Raw genomic sequence first — 18,795 nt, forward strand, 5'->3', positions numbered from 1 at the left:
CAATTTTGGCAGAACTTAGCACACGTTATAATGATGCTGCAATCCAGGTTTGATGAAGATCCGAGAAGCGGTATATGAGAATCCTCGTTTTTTCAATGCCTCGAAAGGGGCGAACCACACCCATTTGAATACTCTAATGAGGGAGGGTTTATCGAGAGGTTCAGCTGTAGTAGCACCTTAAAGGGACTAAACGCCCACCATTTGAACACTAACTCGGGAGAAGATCTTGCAATGATGTTTCAGTTTAGGTTTAATGAAGATCTATTAAGGTCAAGAAGGCGTAATTCAGGCGTAATTCAGCGCCATCTAAACGTTGCTGGAACAGCTTGTATGCTATAGATTTCATTTTTTCATCCAGCTTTTCGTGATATTTGAACAATAAAATATCTACTTGTAGTTCAGAAAAGGTGTGGATATAATTACTGCCTACCTTAAATAAATAAATAAATAAATAAGTATATCTTTTTAACGCAGAAAATAAAAAAAAAAACAATTAGGTCGGGCTACAGATGGTTTCAACATACAGCAATTCATGTTAACTTTCATCTTTTAAATGAACATTGTTAAGCATTATGTGCAATTCAGATTGTTTAGAATAATTCCCGTTCTGAAAACAAATACCCTTGACCCTTAGAAAATAGTCTCTTGTCTAACTCATCCAGTCACAAAATGCCCCCACCCCTCATGTCGGACCGAATGACACACTGGTTGAAGCGTCCGCCCGCCCATCGGGCGGTCATAGGTTTGGTGTCCGGTACAGTCACTCTACAGTCACTTTATCCGTGACTAATATTTTTCAATGACCCAGTTACAAGTAACTGTGGGGAAAGAGTTTAGTGCTTGCGAAAAGTAAAATGTTTACGAAAACGGGCGCAACCCAAACCAACCCCCCACTCCGCCCCCCAAATTATATTCCCGGCTTATTCTGACTTTTAAGTTGGTCGAAATATGCACAGTTAAGACGACGTAAAGTTAATGTTAGACGTTTAAAGTGTGCAGACAGGAAATAAATACGTTTTTGCACTTATGCATTTGATAACCATTAATTGTGTTGGGTTTACGCCGTTTCTCAACAATTATTTCACGGCGGTCTGCTAAGGAACCTGTCTTTATAGTTTCTAATCAGTAGGCAATTTTCATGTTAACTTTCATCTTTTAAATAAACATTTTCTAACATTATGTGCAATTCAGATTATTGAGAATAATTCCCGTTCTGAAAAAAAATACCCTTGACCCTTAGAAAATAGTCTCTTGTCTACCTCATCCGGTCTGCTAAGGAACCTATCTTTATAGTTTCTAATCAGTAGGCAATTTTCGTAAGAAATTGACAACTTTCACACTTCATGGAATGTTGTATCTAGTCGGGCTAAAACTAAAATCTCCGGATTCCGGGGAATATTGTATTTCACTATTTATTAAACAGCTAAAATGGATTGAAATCTACTGAAACCAATTGATAATGCAATACACGATTCAATAAAGGCTGCATATAAATCCTACAAACAGACAATGTGAACGTAACATTTTAAATGATCTTAATCTTCCCAATTTTCATAGCATCGTAGTGTAAGCCTTATTTTGCATAATTTCTACAATTCATTTTGCTGTGGTCAACTTCCGAAAGTTAGTACCCAAAAGATACATGTTTTTTCTGTTCGCCAGGAAAAATACGTTAAAATTCACCAGAAAGACCCTGATTTTAGGTTTAATCTCAAACAACTAAACAAATATTTGCCAAATTTCACCGGGCTGACTATTGCGCTACGTAACATTAGTGTTTAAGGCGGCGTATGATATCACAATGTTCATTAATACTAGTGAAAAAAAGAAGTTATTTTGCATTAATAAATATGTGTGCAACCAATCAACGACTGTAAAAATCTAAACGCTATTCATGTCAGAACTTGAATTTCTTTAATTGAAAACGTACTACAAATAATGTTTTGTCGATATACGATTTTGCAACTTGAATGCGTTAACAAGCCTTCAAAATATACCACTACCTTGCCAGATGCTTGGGAAATAAAGTTTTAGAAATAAAATTACTAAAATAATTATTTACCTGGCAATTTCTTTTCAAATTTTAGTTGACCGATCCTTTCTTTTACAACCTTCATATGGTGCGTGACATTTTCCTTCACTGCGTCAACATCCTCTTGTACTTTTCCAACATCGTTTGCTATCTCTTTCTTCACTACGTCAACATCTTTCTTTACTTCGGCAACATCTTCTATTACTTTGCCAACATCTGATACATCTTTCTTCACTTCGTCAATATCTTCTTTTACTTTGCAAAACTCCTTTGCTACATCTTTCTTCGCTTCGTTAACATCTTCTTTTACTTTGCCAACCTCTTTTGCTACATTTTTCTTCACTTCGGCAACATCTTCTTTCACTCTGCCAACCTCTTTTGCTACATCCTTCTTCACATCGACAAAATCTTCTTTTACTCTGCCAACCTCTTTTGCTACATCTTTCTTCACTTCACCAACAGCTTCTTTTACTTTGCCAACCTCTTTTGCTACATTTTTCTTCACTTTTGCTACATCTTTCTTCACTTCGACAACATCTTCTTTCACTCTGCCAACCTCTTTTGCTACATCTTTCTTCACTTCACCAACAGCTTCTTTTACTTTGCCAACCTCTTTTGATACATTTTTCTTCACATCGACAAAATCTTCTTTTACTCTGCCAACCTCTTTTGCTACATCTTTCTTCACTTCACCAACAGCTTCTTTTACTTTGCCAACCTCTTTTGCTACATTTTTCTTCACTTCGGCAACATCTTCTTTTACTTTGCCCCCCTCTTTTGCTACATCTTTCTTCTCTTCGACAACATCATCTTTTACTTTGCCAACCTCTTTTGCTACATATTTCTTCATTTTGGCAACATCTTCGTTTACTTTGTCAACCTCTTTTGCTACATTTTTCTTCACTTCGGCAACATCTTCGTTTACTTTGCTAACCTCTTTTGTTACATCTTTCTTCACTTCGACAACATCTTCTTTCACTCTGCCAACCTCTTTTGCTACATCTTTCTTCAAATCGACAAAATCTTCTTTTACTCTGCCAACCTCTTTTGCTACATCTTTCTTCACTTCACCAACAGCGCCTTTTACTTTATCAACCTCTTTTGCTACATCTTTCTTCACATCGACAGCATCTTCTTTTACTTTGATAACCTTTTTGGCTACATCTTTCTTCATTTCGTCAATATCTTCTTTTACTTCGCCAACCTCTTTTGCTACATCTTTCCTCACTATTTTAACATCTTCCTTCACGCTGTCAACTTCTTTTTTAACGTTTCCAACCTCCTTTGTTACATCTAATACGTCTTTCTTTACAAGATGTATTTCAGTTTCTAAGCCTTTCTCCGTGTTTTGCCAGTTTTGTATTTCTGTTTGTAACTTTTTCTCAGCCTCTGGATCAAGAGGACTGCACTTGTATACATGGATAAGCTGTTGCAGGTTCTGAACAGGATTAAGGAGATTCAGCCGATTGAGTACCTACAGTGAAATAATGATGGGGTTTAAGCTATGGCAGATTATTGGAAAGGGTGCATAAGATATATAAGAGGGTAGCGCTTATTTGAATATCAATGCTCTTAATGTCAAGGTCAAGGGCACAGCGTCTTAACTTTTGTACACCACACCTTAACATCTACCATAAAGTTTGGTATGCAAACGTGTAGCAATATATAGAACAAACGCTCAAATAAATGGCATGGCAGTTAATTAATAAACCAAGAGCAAATAACAGCTATATGATTAATTAAACATTAGACCATGCCTTACATGACACATACCATCGCTTTATCAGCATTCAAAGCAATGGAGAACATTACAACGCTTTATCAAATGATCATTTTGTATGGCTACATTTAAAACGTAATGTATAATGAAATATTTTCATTCTGTATGTATTTTGTTTAGAAAGAATTAAATGTATGCTTTTGTATAAACAGCATTGGTGCAATAATATAAATGGAAACTCTTTATGCGATATGTACGTGCACAATGTCAATGAAAAAAAATGGCGTCGTTCAAAATAATTTCAGAATCAGTAACCAACATTCATTTACAGCACAAACACTTTTTATTACAATTAAGATCACGTTTGAGACAGGAAATGTATTCAAAGAAGTCATCAAAATGCATTATCAATGTAGAATACTAGAAACTAAACAAGTTAAAAAAATCAAACACTGAATAAAACCTGTAGAGATTCTGGTTATGAGGTTTCTTACAATATTAAATCCAATCCTAACACATTGTATTCGCGTTTATATCCAAAAAACTTTTAGCATAATTCCAAGAATTTGTAGAAAAAAAAATCCTCACAAATAAAACGTTATAACCGATAATAAGGTTATAATAATCATAACACTTTGACTGAAACTTTAACTGATTCAAATATTTCAGCTGTTTTCAATTTTTTTTTAGCTCAAATGACAATTATCTGAAAAAAGAAAGGTTAAGTGCAAACAGTTGAACGATTAGAATCATGATCAAAACAGAGATGTTGTAAATGTATATCGCTTCTCCTCTCATTCATTTCTATCTCCAGTTATCTTCTCTCCTACGTGCCCAAAATAAGGTGGAGGTGAAGTAAATGAAGAACATATAGATACGTACCTAATAGTTCGATCTGGTGAAGAAGCTAAGTGGGAATCATATAGAAATATGGCAGTTCTTTACTAAATCAAAGTCTAGCAACTCTTGGTTTTTCCCGTTGCCATTGATTTAGTTTGTGCAAGATAGTATAAGTAAATACTTACTTATCAAAAGATCCCGTGCCATTAAATTTTCAATTCAGATTTTTTAGTTTAAACAATGTATTTGCAGCTTTTATCACCTTTACTGTCAGTTTCAAATTAATAAAAATCCAGCATTTACAGAACGCATTTTCTTTCTGGTGTAGTGCCGGTGGATAGATTTAATAAAGCTTTTTAATGGCTAGGGTCACCTAAATTCTTATTCGTAAATTTTCTTCTATATTTCGTCACCTTAGTGCAGTAAGTCAATAAGTCCTTCTTTAAATCAATGCAGTTATCTACTTTTTGCACTGAGGTGACGATTTGCTCTTTTGAGAAATGAGATGTAATATATATTCCTACAGTTACCTGTTCGATCTCCATCCATTTCTGCCTAAATATGGGCAGATGTATCCCAGTTGTCGAGGATATGTGTGATATCTAGAAGAAGACAAATATAGTGTTCCTATCACTGCTCAAACTTACTAAGACAAACGTTTAATATCATTGAGTTATCTTACAAACTGATGTATTAGATACTATATGAACAAAAGCTATACGAGTACAGCAATTCTCGACTATTCGACAGTCTTGTCATTACGGAAAGTTTATTGAAATTTCAAAATAATGAAAAAAAAAAACAACAAAAATTAGATTATCAACACCAATAGAACATAGATATATCAGAGGTAGGATTTTTTGTAGGCGAATTAGCTGCTAGAGATTTTTACTTTGTCTTTGTTTGACATTTTGAAAAACTCGCATGTCATTAGACTAACGATTTTAAAGCAAATATTAATTTATCATTGTATTATGTAACTCAATTCGAAAAAAGGATGTATCAACGGGATATATGAAAATTGATATTGCATGCGCTGTTAAACAAAACAGCACTTTGGCACATCAATGGGATATCAGTGTGGGATATCAATGCACAGAAAACCATAATAGAGCTGTTGCGCATGATATTTTAAATTACTTGTGAATATGATATAATAAATATTATTATATTAATGCACCTACATGGGATTTGCATTTATTTGGTTATTTACGTGAGGTGTAATAAGTCTGAATATAATTTGATATATAAGAAACAGGTTGTAACATTTCCTGTCCTTTGGGATCTTGAAGTCCATTCAGTATATGGGTAATAGGGTTCCGCTTATGCCGGTGCAAGGGGGCGTGAGAGGTGTTGCACTTTCCACTAACTTTCATAATCTCATAAACAGACTCAATCAAACCGAGTCTGCTATTACTTTGCTTGGATGCATTCTATGGATATCCATATAGATTTTATGTCTTTCATTTGCAATGTAATAAAAGTTAGACTTACTTCATTTCTGAACATTCTCAATCGACATATATCTGCTTCAAGCGAAGTGTCTCCTGGATGTGGTATCACATTCCATGCAAAATGTTTATTTAAACCACAACATTTCAGGTTCCGTAGCAAACATATGACAAGAGTGAGATCAAAGTCAGCTATAGTTGGGAGCTGACCACTCTGTGGATACAGCAAATCAAATTGTGTCTGAGTTATTGCTTTACTTGCCCTCAGACGATTTATTGTTCCCTTTTCATTATTCAGAAGAATATTTAGCGGGACATTTGTTCTCTTCTGATCAAATATATTCCTTACGACTGCAGTTCCTCCATCTATAATCAATGTTTGGAGTCGGAAGAGGTAAACTTGATTTTTTTGAAGTACTTGTGCTGTTGCCATATTCAAAACTCTCTAAATTGACATCTTATCAAATGAACCAGTTGTTGCATCAAACCTGTGGATATAAGCATACGCTGTACGACTATTTAATAAAAACATATTTGCAAACAATTATGCTTATATATAGATATTTGGCTTATGCATAGATATTTGCAAGTTATTATATTCACACATTGATATTTGCAAGCTATTATGATTATACATTGGTATTTGGAAGCTATTATGTTTATACATTGATATTTGCAAGCTATTATGTTTATACATTGATATTTGCAAGTTGCTTTATTTACACATTGGTATTTGCAATATATGCTCATACATTGATATCAGTAAGCTACTATCTTCAAGTATTTGTATCTGTACTCTATTTTGCTCTGACATTTATATCTGTAATTTATCAAGCTACTACAAGGATATTTATAAGAAAGTACGCGTATATATTGCTGTTTCAAGCTATTATGTTTACACATTAAAAAATAAAGCAAGTGATTAAAACATTTCCATTAAATACTAAGTTCCCTGCTTAAAAGTGTCTTATTATTTGAGCCCCGTCAAGCATAAAAGGTCCTTATCGTAATTGACACGTTTCCGAGATAAATGACGTCAAAGTCAAATGATGACGTATCAATATGGCCGCGCCCAGATGTTGACATGCATCAAGGTTAAACGGAAGGAAAAACAGAATAATGGATACATTTGAGGCAAGTGATATTTAAAATAAAAAGCATACTTTACATATATTTCTTTTAATAGAATGCTATACATGTTTATTTATTCTACCATGCTTTCTCTACTGGAATAATACAGATAAAACTTTTTTAATATCGAGTTATTCGCATCAAGCAGATTTGTTTAAAATATGCCAATGGCAATGTTTACCTGTTAGCATGGACTTATATGACTATAACATGATATTATCTGTTGTAGGTAGGTTGTTTTAAATGCGCAAAGTAAGAAAAACAATTGTTTAAACATAAAACTAAAGATAGATCTGCAGGTTTTAAATTTTTGTTCCAAGTAATTTTCATAGGCATGACGTTTGTTTTCCATCTAGATCTGTTATAAAGAAATGGTAATTAACCGCGGCATTAGTTTTGGTATGTTGAAAGTAATATTCTTAGAAAACTGTGGAATTTAAAATCGATGCTACCGATTTATTTTATTGTTTAACGTGGGAATTAAATAATCTAGATATTAAAGACATTTAAAGTCAAAGTCCTACGTGGCGCCAAGGTTAAGCGGGGAATTTGTAAGCCAGAGGTCTAGAGTTCGATCCCTGTTGGTGGAAACTTTTTTTTTCTTTTTTTTTTATTAAATATAAGATAAGGTACCAACATTAAAACTTTTAATTAAATTTTTTATTTTCTTGTGTTTGTGCAGGAATTGGATGACTTGCTTTCGGTGTTTGGATTAGGCGAACCACCCACACATGCCTCACAAGATCAGTCTTCCGGTAGAACATCGCCGACTTTTGCTACTGAAACCTCACTAGAAGAGCGTGTTAACCGTTTCTTTATAGCAGTGGCGGTTACAGAAGAGGCTTGCCAAGCAGACGACACAGAGGATCAACATGACGACCATGTCCCTGTGACCAATGAATATGATCCTCAGAGTGATATAGATGACGTCTCAACTAAAATAAATACAGGTTGTCCTTGCAAAAGGAATTGTTATCTGAACTTTACTGTGGACCGAATTCAGACGCATATTCTTAGTCTACGAGAGATGTCCAAGAATGAAAAAGAAATGCTTCTAATGGGGACATTAAAACGGATAGGTGACAATTCCAGATGTAAAAATAAAGAAAGAACGCTACAAAGATATGACTATTATTTCGATGGCAAAAAGATCTGTCAAGAAGCATTTTCATTTATATTTGACACTAAACATAAGACCCTAAGAAACATTTTGGCACACATGAAAGAACATGGAACGGAACCGCGCGTTCATGGTCACACAGGCAGACGAGCACCAAATGCGTTTGCGCCAGACGTAATTAGAAATGCAATCCAATTTCTAATCAACTACGCAAGTGAAGTCGGCCTTCCCCAGCCGGTAGCTCCCAGAGGTCGCAGTGATGAACCTCCAATATATTTGCCGTCGTCGGACACAAAGCTTTCAATCCATCAACAGTACAAAGAGGTGTGCATAGAGAATGACAAACTATACGTTGGTTTAACAACATTCAAAGACCTGTGGTCAACATGTGTTCCGCATATAAAGATAAGTTCACCAATAGAAGATGTGTGTCGCACTTGCGAAGATTTTAGACAAGAAATTAAACTTGCTATGAGTGAAGATGATAAGTTGTCGGCGACAGGAAGATATCAATCACATATTCTACAAGCTAGAAAGGAGAGGGACGTGTACAAGAAATGTGTAGAAAGGTCAGCTGAAATGTTTAGGAAAAGACAAGAACTTGGTCCATCTGCGGGAGACGATTTTTCAATGGACGATATACATTATACATTTGACTTTTCCCAGTACGTCAAATTGCCACATCACTCCAGAGAAAAGGGGCCGACATATTTTATTCAGCCCGTCAAGGTACAGATATTTGGTTTCCGGGTAGATGGTTGCTGTCAGTACAACTACCTAATCAGTGAGAACGAAACATTAGGTAATTATGTATTTGGTATTTGTGCGTGCGAGCGTGCGCGTGTTTCCATTATTACTTTAGTAACCATCTGCACTTGCTTATAAAAGAATTTATTTTATATTCGAAAACTCGATATCATACCCTTAGATACACTTTTACAATGCATTGGTTTTGTCAGAACAGACGGTAATTTTGATAATATTCTAAAATGAATGATTTCAACAAAGTATAGTGTGCTAATGTGTAATAAGTCATCAACATATTGCAGGTCGTGATGGACAGCTGGCTCACGGACCAGATTCAGTTATTTCCATGTTAGACCATGCTTTCCATTCATACGGATCTGGTGAGAACGACTGTAGCATTCATGCTGACAATTGTTTCGGTAAGTAAGCTTGATGATTATTCTTCTAATTTTATTATGTTTTGTACTGTTCGCTGCTTTCCTAAATGACTATTTAAATGAGTAGTGTATTCATCATAAAAATAATAATCTACTCGTATGCGCAAACTCAAGTTTGTACAAGTTAAACGAAGTTCAGCAGAACAATTCTGGTTTATCTATGTTAGGTGCAACAGTACTAAAAGTGAAATAATTACGTCATAAAAATATAGTAATTTGCCTTGATTCAGAAGTCACATGTAACGATATAAGAACGATTTCGGGCATTTAGCCCTGAATGCTCTTTAAACGTATGGGAATACTATGATCGTAAATGCCAAGGAAAAAGTGTAAGACACGGCTTATTGTTTGGAAATCAATAAAATTTGTTTTGTAAACTTTTGTCTTGTTCCATGAACTTTAGTCCCAACTAGTGTGTTTAGAAACTTGTTTAATGTTTATTTATTTAGTATTGCACGCGATTGTCGGCCGATAGTGATACTTACACGTAATTAATATTTTGTGCATCTTCAACAGGTCAAAACAAGAATCGTTACGTTCTGGCGTATTTTGCCTGGAGAATCATGGTTGGAAAACACAGAAATATTACATACATGATGCAGATTCCCGGACATACTCGGTATGGTTAAGATAACACGTTTCATATGCGTTACATATCTATGCTCTTTATCATTTTACTATCAGAACATCTTTTCATGCGAAAATCTGCTTGAGTCGGAAATTAAAAATGACAAATTATGTCGTCTGCTGCGTACGTAAGTTCCTTCAAACGACCTGTCGTAATCACAGTCACTTTCTTTCATTCATTGATATTCCAGATGTAATGCTAGCAACTTGCATGTAATATTTACGTGTCTACTGTTTTGCAAATTTAAAACACTATGGGTCATTATAAGACAAAATCCTGTCATTACCGGATATGCAGACATTAAGAGATGAAGTTCGGATTATCCTATGTACATAAAAGACTATGTCAGTACCTGCTTGATAAATATATATAAAAAGTAATAACTTTAACGCTTTTCTATCGACTTAAACTTACTTTATTGTCATTTCACAGGTGCTTGATTGATGCGGGATTTGGAAACATTAAAAAGTTATACCGGAGAACAGACTGTGACACACCGCAACATATAGCTGAAGTAGTTGGAAAGTCGTCAGTCAGCAACTTTCCTGTAGCCTATGGTGCAGACGGATGGATATGGCGGGCGTGGAAAGTATTTCTGTCAGACAGATTTAAAAAAGTTCCGAACATATCAAAATACCACAGTTTCAGATTCACCATTGAACAACCCGGCGTCGTCTATATGAAAGAAAACGCAGACGATATAGATGAAATCCGATTCATCATCTGTAAAACGCATTACCTACCAATGGATGTCACCGATATTCCGGACGTACTGCCACCTGGCGGATTGAGCAAGAGAGACAGGAATACTTGTTCCGGCACGTGAGACCACTTGTTAGGCAACCATTTCAGGACATACTTTGCCCGATTCCTACTCAGACGGAATAGAGTCGATTAGTGTTTAGTTTAATGCCAGTATAGGTAATAGACGATTTTTTGAAACGACGTGACAATTTAGAGTATTGCACAAAACTTTAAACGTTACCATGGAAACATATAATAAATTATTAAAGCAGCTATTAAAATTCATCGGAAAGTGTTATAATTGAAGATTATTTCTGACAACTTATTCAGAATGAACTCAACTTTTATGTTTACGTACCCGTTTTAAGAAGCATTATATGAACGTTAAAAACAAAAACTACTGTGTTATTGTTTAATATTTTCCAAAACCTGTGTAACTATCGTATGCAGTAAGTAAGCAGACGTTCTTTCTAGTAACGGAACTTTAGTGATTTGCGTAACATATTCAATAATCGTACTGAATTTGAAATGTTCCGAAGGTCATTCCTTGAAAGTCACATTTTAGCGATTTTTAGGAAACAATATCATACCATAGTGTTACCATGGAAACGATAAATTCTTGGTAGTAACTATTTGCTATTATTCTGTAAAACCTGTGTGGAAGGGAAAGTTTCAAGTACAATTGCCTTTATAGAATCAATGAAAAGGAAACAGCTAATGAAATTCGAGTTGAAAAATATTTCATATATGATTAATGTTCATTACCACTGATTGTTCTTCATACTTCACTAGGCCTATATTGTTTTCTATACTTTGTTGTTTAAGTAATAGCTTGATGGGATTGACTGAACAAAAAGGACATGTTTATGAATTTTAGCGGTTTCTAAATATCACGTGCAGAAGTATTAATTAGTAGCTATTTCGAGCCTTTTTAAAATATAATTTTCGCTACTATATTTTAAAAAGAAAACAGTTGCCATGGAAACAGTAGCTATTGATTCTGATCATTCTGTGTTTTACTCGAATGTTCAGTTTACATGACAAAGAGTGTACAAGTCAATAATTTAATAATATAAATATATATATATGTATTATTACGCATATAGAGAAACCGATTGAAAGTTATGATAAAACTGATTCATCAACTTCTAAATGCGATATCCAAAACCTATGTTTTCCTGTTAAAAGGAAATTATTTTACATGAAACACATATTTATGCAAAATATATCATTTTCAATGTATTTGGGTGTCTTTTTTTTAGTGTGAGCATTTCTTCTCGATTTTAATATCATTGATCTCCTAAAAAGAATTTAATTTGTTAATTTTGTTATTCGTTGCTATGACAACGAAAATTATAATAATTTTTATTCCAGTTGCATCTTATAGATTAAAAGCATCATTTGTGTATATGCTGCCGAATATTCAAATAGTTGATTCTTACTTTTTAACTGCAGATAATAAGCTGATGAACTCTGTATACTGTTCAAAATAAATAACTCCGAATGAGTACTTATTGTTGCTTTTTTGTTTTATTATATCATGTCACAAAATATAGCATATTTCCATAATTACTGAAGATAAACAACTGAAATTTCGGTTTCTGATACAAAATTAAGCGTTCTTTCAGAAAATGGAAAAAATTAAAAAACATAAAAAAATACCATAAGGACCTTTTATGCTTGACGGGGCTCATTTCAACCGCAGTATAAACTTATACAATACTATGCACAATCTTTAGGTTGAAATTTACCTCTACAATTGCTGATTGCATTTATCATTACATCTACAAATTCAAATAAATATTTTTGATATCAATTCATTTCTATGTTTTTGGAATAATTATAGAAAAAAAAACGTAATGAAATACCTATCGTATTAAAACAAAATAATTCTGAAAAAGATATGACTTAGGCAGGCTGGCGGATTATACATCAGAAAACAGTTGCGTGTAGGCAAATGTTGAAAATAAAAAAGCTCACTGACAGATCGGCGCAACAGAGTTTAGTGTTTCATCAGTACTACAAGAATACTATATGAAAAGATATTATCTGTTCGTATGAAGTGTTGAAAATGCATTTAATGCTAAGAAACATTATCCCAAGTGTAATCACGAATACTTTTTATTAATTCATTTGACATGCATTCGTTATGATCACGCCTTGGGCCGCTGCTGCCTTAGAAACGATAAATAAAGATTGCTCATATAAGGAAATTTTAAATTTAAGAATGCATATTCAATCAATTCTGTCATAATTTTAAATTTTAACAATACAGAATCGGAAATAAAAATTGATCAAATAATTTACAGTCAATTTATTCTATTCCGCCATATTTTAAAACTTCAACCAAACAGAACCGGAAATTAAAATTTAAAAGCATTCTTCCAGGTATTGGTAACATTCTACCAATTTAATTCCTTATTTATTTCATATTAATAACAAAACATTCAGACCTCATTTTCCGCACTTTAGAGCATTTCAATGATATGAAAACCATATATGGTCATTTAGTGTGACATGTCTTCTTATCAAAAGTAGAAAAATATTGACATGTTATGTTGTATATAAGAAAAATAATCTGTTCTGAGAAACATCACCCTCTAAAAATGCCCCCATGAAAACAGCCGTTTAGCAGTTACGCGTAGGTAGACATTCATATTGGAAAATTAGACCTATCGATTTTTTCACACGAGTGAAAATATTTTATATAGCGCAAAGAAGGAACCCTTTACTTTATTTAAATTCATGGAAAAAATATTATAGGTATTTTAGCTTTGCAGCGGATGTGATAATATTCAATGCATTGTCTTTCTTATGAACATTTTATTTTAAAAATGAATTTAAAAGAAAATGGTCTTTCTTGCGTATACTTTATGTCTGTCTATTTACAATTAGAAATATAGTAAAATATGGATAATTTGCTGAAATTTCTTCTGTTTAACAAAGAATAAATAGATTCTTATGTGTGCTTAAAGACCTTTTCAAACGACTTAGTAATCTATATTCATTTAGATATTGTTTCATACCAATTTCAGTCTTTTTTAAGCATTTTACAGATGGTTTTTTTTCCTTATCGGAAAGACTCGAACATTCTCGTATGTTTCCGTCAATTCTTACGGAATTTAAGCTCCTTAAGCTCCTTAACGGTAAAGACTGATATCTTCTCACCCGCTTAACAGCACACATGTACGGATTTATAAATTAGTGGACGCTCCATAATATGATTTGTTTACAGCCAATAGTCAATTTTAAACAGCTTGAGGATAGAAGTTCAAAATTTAAAAAAGAAACGTTGAAATTTTAGGCGGCATATTTTGGGCAAGTTAGAAGTAGAAAATCAAAATTCAAATTTTGAAAGGATGATGTTGAATTTCGCTTACATTGAATTTCGCACAGACTAGGAAATCGAAATTAAAATAAAAAAGAATTCGTCGAATTTCGAGGTAGAATTGAAATTAGATCCAGCAGGATGACAGAAATTCAAATATTTTGAGGGGAGCGGTCGTCCAGTGAATAATTTATCGGCCGCTCAACCAAGGGGTCGTGGGTTCGAGCATCCGTGAAAGGGGTCACGACCATGACTTCTCATATGACACCAGTACTAGGTTTTCCCGGAAGCTGGCTGTTTAAAAGATAGTTTCACATTTGATACCAGTTTTAAATTCGATTGCTTTGAAAATTCGAGCATGTTTGAAATATAATACCGAGAATAATCTATTTAGATCTTTAACCAGGAGCTGTGTTCAATAAGCACTTGATGCCCCCGGTGGCATCCTTGTCGATACAAAGCAGCCCAAGTCCAAAACGAGGTTAAGTTCAAGGTCAAGGTCAAACTGAGGTCAGGTGATGTCTGAAGATGAGGAATGGTCACAGGTTACATCTGCATTTTTATCAAGTCATTCTAGTAAGGGTATTGATGCTAGACGAAACGGTCCCATTTGGTTAACCTCGTACGGATGGATGGACGGACGGACGAACGGGCGGGTGGACGGACAGGAAATCATCATATGCCTCCCGCATCAGTAGATGTCGGGGGCATAAAATGTTGAATTTTGATATATCCGATCTTGCACGATTTTTAATCTTTGAATCTTGAGCAGATCGCAGTTTCAGTATTATACTGAAATTTAGCTTTTCAAAAGTACGATTTTCGAGATGGCTCGACACTAATTGTTTGCTCGATATTTGACTTTTTCATTTCAATATCAATCTTGGAACAGGCTGTTCATTTAATACGAGATCAAAATTTGGCTTTTGGAATATTATAAATTTCGATCATTGAGCTGGCCCGAAATTAAAAGCTATCTTGCAATTTGACGTTTTTCAATCTTCAGGTGTACTTAGGATCAAAATTCGATAAGTTATGAAGTTGAATTTTGATCTTCGAGCTGGCATAAAATTCTAAGGTAGTTGGACACTGCTCACGACATAATAATAAGTGTGCAGTTATTTGATTACATAAAAAAACTACTTAAAATCTTTATTCATAATCATGAACATCAAAGAAAGTATAATAAAAGCGAGTTTCCATCTGATTGTAAGAAAGTAGAAATTACTTTTGGAGAGTCATTGTTTGGTTTTATAATAATGTGTTTGTTGAGAATACCGTTATAAATAGTATTCTGATTAAACAACCATTTAGGTTTTCTATTTTCTAATCTATCTGGCGGAGAAGTGGTAGTCATCGGCCTGAAATACGGAGTAGGCCGAAAACTAGCAAACAGTCCCGACAGCCGATTTACCTGGCCAAACGTATTATCGGTTTTTATGGTGATTTTCACGATGGGTTTAATTTTCCCATATGTTTCGCAAGGAATAAAACTTATTCCAAGAAATTTACAATGAAAATGGTCTAGATCTATTTTCAATACTATAAGCAATAAACAAAAGCCAAAAATTTAACTGTCACCTCCTCATGTCACTCATTATACCAGATTTCATCCATAGCATGGAACTACATTTTGGACTACTTCACATGTAACACTGAGTAGTCACTTCCGGTTTGGTGTATGTAATCCGTTCTTAAAGAAACATTTTTCATACTCAAAATGTGTTATTTTCACTTAAATTGTACCAGTAACCTAAATGTATGAAAAAAAATACCAGTTTCAGTTTGATACAATCAATTTTCAAGGTTTTATGGCTTTTTCAGTAACGTATGCTAGTGTGCCAAATTTCCTGGAAAAAAGCTGTCGCGACATCATTTTTGACCACATTTCCTTGCTTGAGCTTATTTTTGCCATATTTTATCAGGTTTTACCATAAACTGCACTCAAATCACACACTGTTACTGTAAAATATACTCAAACTCACCCCTGTCACATAAAACTTACCAATATTTAGTCAATAAATATGCATTTTTTGAAAAAAATACACCCAAAACAGTGATTTTGAAATATTTTTAGTTTTTCTTCTTTTTCTCTGCTAAATTGCACTGAAATTGTCATTTTCTATCATAATCTGTCCAAACTAGCCTGTTTACAGCCACATCTAAACAAGTTTCAATTTTTACCCCTGCACAACTTATAGGTTACATTCTACCAATTTAATTCCTTATTTATTTCATATTAATAACAAAACATTCAGACCTCATTTTCAGCACTTTAGAGCATTTCAATGATATGAAAACCATATATGGTCATTTAGTATAACATGTCTTCTTATCAAAAGTAGAAAAATATTGACATGTTATGTTGTATATAAGAAAAATAATCTGTTCTGAGAAACATCACCCTCTAAAAATGCCCCCATGAAAACAGCCGTTTAGCAGTTACGTGTAGGTAGACATTTATCGCAAAGAATAAAACTTATTCCAAGAATTTTACAATGAAAATGGTCTAGATCTATTCTCAATACTATAAGCAATATACATAAGCCAAAAATTTAACTGTCACCTCCTCATGTCACTCATTATACCAGATTTCATCCATAGCATGGAACTAGATTTTGGACTACTTGACATGTAACACTGAGTAGTCACTTCCGGTTTGGTGTAATCCGTCCTATTTGAAACGGTGCGCAGCTAACCTAAATTATGTGCCTGGATTTTGTACCAGTACTATCCTATTCTCTGCGAGTAATTGATAACTTTTCAACACAGACTGTATATGTAAAATACTTAAACGATGAAGTTCTCTCCAATTCTCTCCTACTGTAAAATCTGGTAAATAATCGAATATTCGAATATAAGGTAAAATTAACAAATATTGGCACTTTCAGGGGTCAATCAGGGGCGGTAACTCTGGAACCAATGATTTGACCTGCCGGATTCATCATGGAATCCAAGATATATTGTTGTTAAAGAGAGATTTTGCAAGTTTGTATGAAATCAAACCATATACGAAATCTCTATATGGCTGCCAAAGCCAAAAGAGCAATGTTTGGCCATAACTCTAGAACCTTTGATGGAATGTGGCCAGTTTTCTAAAAGAACCGAGATTATGCCAATACAAGATGCATGCAAGTTTTATTGAATCAGTTGCAAAATGTGCTTTCCATCTTGCTTACAAGCCAAAAATAGCAAATTTCGGCCCTTTAGTTTATACTCAAGCTTATTGGAACCACTCTCGAGTCCGCTTCAAGGAAAAACCAGTATACTGATGTCATATGAGAAGTCGTGGTCGTGACCGCAGTGGGGCTCGAACCCACGACCCCTGGACTGAGCGGCCGGCACCTTATCCACTAGATCGCCGATCCCCTTTAAGGGGCCACAACTCTAGAAACCATAATGGGATCTAGCTTTTTTTATTTTAAAGAAACCGGGATATTATGCCAATGCAAGTTTTATTTAAATCAATTAAAAAATGAGGTCTATATCCTGTTCACAAGCCAAAAATAGGAAATTTCGACATAACTTTTTAAGGTGCCATAATTTTCGAACCCACAGTGGGATCTGGTCAGTTTTCAGGAACTGAGGTATAATGTTACATTTATTTCTTTACAAATGGCATTCTTATTTAAAGGGGGGCAACCCATTTAGAACATTTTAGGTATCCAACTCTGTGGGACAGAAAAGTTAAACATGTATTGGACAGATAAGTTGTGTGTCAAGATGCTGTTCATTCGCTAAAAAATCTGTTGTTTTGTGATATACTGCTAAACCGTAACAATTACTTTCATATTTATCTTTTTGGAGCGGGTTTTTGATAACAGAGAAAATATTCCACTTTTGTAATGAGCCCACGGAAGGCCGGTGTGTCATGCTTATTTCCAAATGCTCAAATGTCGTAGTAGGATGTCGTGCGCATGAGATAAGATAATGTGCACTCGAGATGAGATGTCTTAAGCACGAGATAAGATGTCCAGCTCTCGAGATTACATTTCCAGGGCACGAGATAAGACGTCGTGTGTACGAGATGAGATGTCGGGCGCATGAGATAAGATGTCGTGCGCACAAGATATTTCACTCTTTAATAATTGCTTGTTTTGATCCAATTATTACAAAAACACAACGAGAAGCTCATTACTAATTCAGCGTTATATATTACTGATTTCATCAAACGTTTAGTACTGTGAAACAAATTCAATGTCAGGTTCTATGATTCTTATTCAACGCGTTTTACTACTAAGCTATTCCAGCGCTACGTAAATAGAATTTAATCAGCGTTATGTACTTCGAAACATTAGGTATTATAAATATTATTCAAATCTAGGTACTACGAATTATGGAACTCATCAAAGCAAAGTTCTATAAAACTAATTTAACGTTGTGTCCTATGGAACTAATTCAACTTAGGTATTGCGGAACTAATTCAACGTTATGTACAATGGAACTTATTCAATGTTAGATGTCATAAAACTAATTCAACGTTGATAACTACGGAACTACTTTAATTAACTATAAATAAATAAATAAATAAATAAATAGCAGACACGCGCATTGTCAAACATGTAGGATATGTCTGCTCTACACCGTACCATCGTACTTTCGTTCCAGTTATTTTTT

At 34.2% G+C, this 18,795-nt stretch overlaps 1 protein-coding gene and 1 pseudogene across 1 annotated transcript; one reads left to right on the top strand and one right to left on the bottom strand.

Annotated features, from left to right (window-relative positions):
* Window positions 1-250: 250 nt before the first annotated feature.
* On the bottom strand, window positions 251-6,484 carry LOC128553300 (E3 ubiquitin-protein ligase DZIP3-like). Its single transcript, XM_053534431.1, has 4 exons — window positions 6,087-6,484; window positions 5,123-5,194; window positions 2,112-3,506; window positions 251-430 (listed from the first exon to the last, which is right to left on the bottom strand). Exons 1-4 carry the CDS (start codon window positions 6,474-6,476, stop codon window positions 251-253), a joined length of 2,037 nt encoding a protein of 678 aa, XP_053390406.1. The 5' UTR covers window positions 6,477-6,484.
* Window positions 6,485-7,033: 549 nt separating this feature from the next.
* Window positions 7,034-12,537, top strand: LOC123549462 (uncharacterized; annotated as a pseudogene).
* Window positions 12,538-18,795: the final 6,258 nt, after the last annotated feature.

The sequence above is a fragment of the Mercenaria mercenaria genome, unplaced genomic scaffold, assembly GCF_021730395.1.
Source record: "Mercenaria mercenaria strain notata unplaced genomic scaffold, MADL_Memer_1 contig_3689, whole genome shotgun sequence".
In the NCBI taxonomy this organism is placed as follows: Eukaryota; Metazoa; Mollusca; class Bivalvia; order Venerida; family Veneridae; genus Mercenaria; species Mercenaria mercenaria.